This window comes from Frankliniella occidentalis, unplaced genomic scaffold (assembly GCF_000697945.3).
Source record: "Frankliniella occidentalis isolate FOCC.00 unplaced genomic scaffold, Focc_3.1 Scaffold11, whole genome shotgun sequence".
Taxonomy (NCBI): Eukaryota; Metazoa; Arthropoda; class Insecta; order Thysanoptera; family Thripidae; genus Frankliniella; species Frankliniella occidentalis.
In genome coordinates, this window is record NW_026267141.1 from 2833059 (window position 1) to 2837798 (window position 4740).

The 4740-nt window shown below is 48.8% G+C and overlaps 1 protein-coding gene across 2 annotated transcripts in view; it reads left to right on the top strand.

Annotated features, from left to right (window-relative positions):
• Positions 1–3769, top strand: part of LOC113217574 (homeobox protein Hox-A4) — a 21996-nt gene extending 18227 nt beyond the window's left edge. For both annotated transcript variants that reach the window (XM_052277569.1, XM_052277570.1), the window contains one exon: positions 1462–3769. In XM_052277569.1, the coding sequence (XP_052133529.1) occupies positions 1462–2300 (839 nt within the window). In that variant the 3' untranslated portion in view covers positions 2301–3769. The remainder of the gene's footprint in view (positions 1–1461) is intronic.
• The last annotated feature ends 971 nt before the right edge of the window (positions 3770–4740 follow it).

Genomic DNA, 4740 nt, shown 5'->3' on the forward strand with positions numbered 1-4740 from the left:
ACGTCAATTGACGTGCAAAATTAAACACTTGTTTTACCAGTGTGGTACTCGCTCAAGTGTGCAAACGTAGATTCTCACATCTACAAGTGCGCAACAGTCACACGCACTTGGGTTTTCAGTGCACTAGCCAACCGACTAACTTGGCTGGTGAAAGCACCCGTTTTCTCACTTTGATTCGGGAGTTTCGGCGTCGTCATAGAGAGGTTGTCGGGATAAAACCCTCTCCAGTTGTCTGGCAACGCCGCGCGTGGGGTGCAGCCATTGCGCCATCCCGGCCCATCCCTCGGCTCGGCGGCAGCCCGGGCCTCCGGCCTGGGCGGCAGCAACAACAAGCGCAGCATGGCGGCCGGACGGGTCTGGCGGCTGAGCCAAGGGAGGGGAGGGGCCCGCCGCCTCGGCGCAGTCAACCCATTTGACGGCGTCTGTGTATGGCGCACTCTAGGGCTGTCAAACACCGCATTAAGTGTTGAACCACCAGCACTGGTGCACTTACAAGTGTTTTTAAATTTCGTTGTTCTGCATGTACAAGTGTTCAAATAGAAACTGAACAGCACGCAGTTCATGCGTGCGGAACGGGCGTCTGAACTGCGTGCCTTTCAGTCTAAGGTATCGAAATTTCGTTGTTGTGCACTTAGAAGTGTTCAAATTTCGTCGTTGGGCACTTTGAAGTGTTGACCTCAATAATAGAGAAAAGTGTCGTGGGGTGGAACACAGTGGGATGAGTAGTTTTTCTTGCTTGAAAAAAAAATACATTTCATTACATACAATACATTACAATACATTACTATTCACTATTACACAGGAAAATGATAATTAGGCTATCTAGCCTCTACATGTTCTAAACAGTTTATCGTAACCCGCTTTCAATTATTTTATTTATTTACACTGGAAACGCAAGTGTGCGAATGTCGCACACTTGCAGGAGTGTGAATATTCATTCGTACACATAGGGGGGGTAAACGTGTGCATTTCTTAGGAAAAATTCACACGTTTACCCCTGTAAGTGTACGAATTGAATGGACATTCACACACCTGCAAGTGTGCGTCATTCACTCACTTGCGTTTCCATTGTATTTGGTATTCCAAGCACGTTAAAATTTGTGAGGCGTTGAAAATTTTCCTGCACAGTGCCGTGTTTCTTGACAGCGCTGGGGCCACACAATTACCAGACATGATAGGATGACGTCAGATGTGTCAGGCCGAGTCGAGTCCGTCCAGCGGGCGCGTTAGAAAAGCGCTCCGTTGCCTCGATGGGATTGAAAGAGAAAGGAGTGGCTTGTTGGTGTGCGTTTGTGGACGCGGCCCGGCCTCCAGGGGCACGAGGCTCACGTCCGGATAACGGAGGGCTGGCACACTCGAACGCGCCCCTTAAACGTCTGGGATGGACACAGCAAAAAATAAAGACCACGATTCGGTTTAAAATGAGCCAGTAACTAAACTTCCCTTTTTTGTTTGTTCCAGGCAATGGTGGTTACCAGCCGGGCATGGAGCCGAAGCGGCAGCGAACCGCCTACACACGGCATCAGATCCTGGAGCTGGAGAAGGAGTTCCACTTCAACAGGTACCTGACGCGGCGGAGGCGCATCGAGATCGCGCACACGCTCGTGCTGTCCGAGAGGCAGATCAAGATCTGGTTCCAGAATCGGCGCATGAAGTGGAAAAAGGACAACAAGCTGCCCAACACTAAGAACGTCCGGCGGAAGACCAACCCCGCAGGGGTCGTGACCACGGTGGCGGGCGCCAGCGGCACTAGTCCCAAGGGTGGCTCCAAAGCCCGTGGCAAGAACAACAACAACAATCGGAGAACGCAGAACAACAACAAGAACGGCATGGACAGCCCAGACGTCCTGGGGACGTCACCGATGGACCTGCCACCCGAGGGGTCGGCGTCAGCACCGCCGGGTCCTGCGAGTGGTCTCGGCGCGTCCCCGGACCTCATGCACCCCCTGGCCGCGCTAAGTCACAGTCTCAGTAACCACTCGAGGTCGCCGCCCTCGACGACGTTGTCGCCACCCGGGGGCCTCAAGCAAGAGCACCTCGGCGACGGCATGCACCACCCGCACCAGCAGCAGCAACAGCAGCACCACCTCATGGGCATGCAGCAGCAGCACCACCACCAGCAGCAACAGCAGCAGCACCACCAGTGGGGCAGACACAGCTCCGGCGGTGGCCTCCTCGCGGACGGAGGGGGCACGTCACCGTCCCTCCTGCACCAGCTCGGACAGCTGACTCCCCTCACCCCGGCCATGCAGACCTGCACCCCGGTCATCAAGTCTGACTACGGGCTCACGCCCCTATAGCCACCAGCCCCCGACAAGAGCTCGTACCACTGCCACCCCCTGTAGAGACGTCGTGCCCTGTGCCCAACCGCCCAGCCCCTAGCGCCTTCCACCACCCCGTGGAAGGAAAACGTTGACAATAATATAACGCGCAGGCATGATGTACGTCGGTGATATTTTGTTTTGTGTGTAGTCATGTCGATATTAACGATGTTTGTACATAGAACAACATTCAAATGTGATAATCTTTGATGTTTGTGGAATGTCATTTGAGAGTAAACTATTCACGAGTTGTAGTAGTTTGTAAAGTGATGTCTGTATGTGTTTGAATATGTGTGCCTAGGTGTTTAATGTACATAGATTTCTTTTCGTAAGAGTGCCCACTACCAGAAATAGCGAACAAGAATTATGTTAAGTTAGAAATCTGAGTCAATTTCTATTTGGCGGGACCGTAGACGTTACTTAACGTCACAGTAAATCAGTGTCATTTGTTTTGAAAAGCCTTCTCCCTACATCTCTCCCAGAAACTGAGTGGTTTTATACGGACTCAGCTTTTATCGGATTCTATTTTTTCGTGATAATATATTCTAGTTGAAAATGTTGTGTTCTGGAATAATAGGAGTCAAGTGTAGCACCATGTTCGATTTTCATGTCGAGTGTTGTAAAACATGAACTTTTTCACAATTTCGGAAAAGAAGAAAAATTACCCGACTTCAGTCAAACGGAGCACACGATCGTACAAACCTTAAACCAAAATATATAATTATTTCTTCATGCGTACGTAGAAAATGTACAGAAAATTACTTATGTGTAATATTTTTCGGTAAATAATTGAGGCTGGGAGAAATATTTAAATAAACTGTGAAGCAAGCAATCTGTACATTCAAGCATCTATTTAAGTTAGTTTTTTATGAAACTTCCTTGTGCCATCCCTATTTTTGTTTTAATGACTTTGACCTTGATTTCCACGGAGTGTTATTCTTAATGCTTGTAAAAGTCGTGATAAAACAGCTCAGTATTTTTACTCGGAAGTAAGTACTGATTAATTTGTGTCATAATGTGTATGTCTGTAAATTCGAAGTCACCCATCGCTTACTTTTAGTGATCGCAAGACTGGCGCACTCTGTAAATACACATTTCATTGTTGTCTGATTTATATTTGTTCCTTTCTGCAAACCTGCTTCTTTGCAGAATTCTATTAGTCATTTCGTTTATAGTTCGTTATTCCCCCTTCCCCCTACCCCAAAGTTACATTTTCCAACAACGAACAAAAAAGATGTGTAATGATTTTCTCCACTGCGACTATTTAAAGTGCCACAATAGAATAAGCCAGTTAAAATTTTATGTTTATTTTCATTGTGTCACATGCTTTAGGCTGAGGGTTAATCAGTGTAGAATAAAGTTATGTGCTATAAAACACACGTGTACTAAAGAGTGATACGCTGTCGGAATGGAGAAAATATTATAATAAAAATAAGCATCAAAACAGAGCTGGTCGTCCGTGCATTCCTCAGCCCTATTGTCCCCCCAATGTGTATCATAGTAAAGGGCCTAAGTGTGTGACTGACGCGGCCACGCCTCGCAGGTGTCTCACAGTCTACACTGCCGAGCAAAACAACAGCTATCCTGCCTCGCCGGGGCATCGACAGAGAGAGGTGATATTTGCGCCACATCCCTACACGTCTACGTGACTCCAATAACAGGGAGAGCGAGAGAAAGTCCGGAATCGGGAAAAGACACGACAACAACTCTTTCTTCTACACATGCCGACTTGTCATGTTTGTTTGACATGTATAGACGTGCCGAGCCCAATTTGACAAGCCTCTCGGCGCGCCGCGCTGAAATAGAGACAGACGCGAGGGACTTCTTCCGAAAAGAGGGACAAAAGAAGATATGATATCCCCTGGCGGTCGGCCGCGCGCCACTCCTGCCCACGCCACACCCTTTTCCTCGTTTTCCTCCGTGTCTTGTGTCTTCTGTCTCCGGCCGACACTATTTATGGTCCCGCAGAGTCGGTGCGGAGCAGCGCGGAGCGCATATCGTTTTTGTCTCTGCCTATTAGCGTGACGACCGCATCGACTATGCGTGAGAGTGAAACCGCGGTATTTTCAGAAATGTTATTATTTTGAAGAAGCTTGAATTTTAATCCATTGAAATTCAGTTCCTTTACTGAGCCCAATCAGGATCCTGATCTTCTAAGGCGAGCTTTATTCGGCTTCTTTTGTATCGTTGGCGTTGGAACGGCCATCCGACGACGCCCCTGCTCAGCTGCGGGGAGGCTCTACCTTCAGGACAGGTGCTGCGCGCAGAGAACAGAGAAACGGATAGAATCCTCCGCTGGGTGTGTTGTAGGGGCCCCGCTGGGCCTCTCTCTCTCTCTCTCTCTCTCTCTCTCTCTCTCTCTCTCTCTCTCTCTCTCTCTCTCACACACACACACACACACACACACACACACACACAC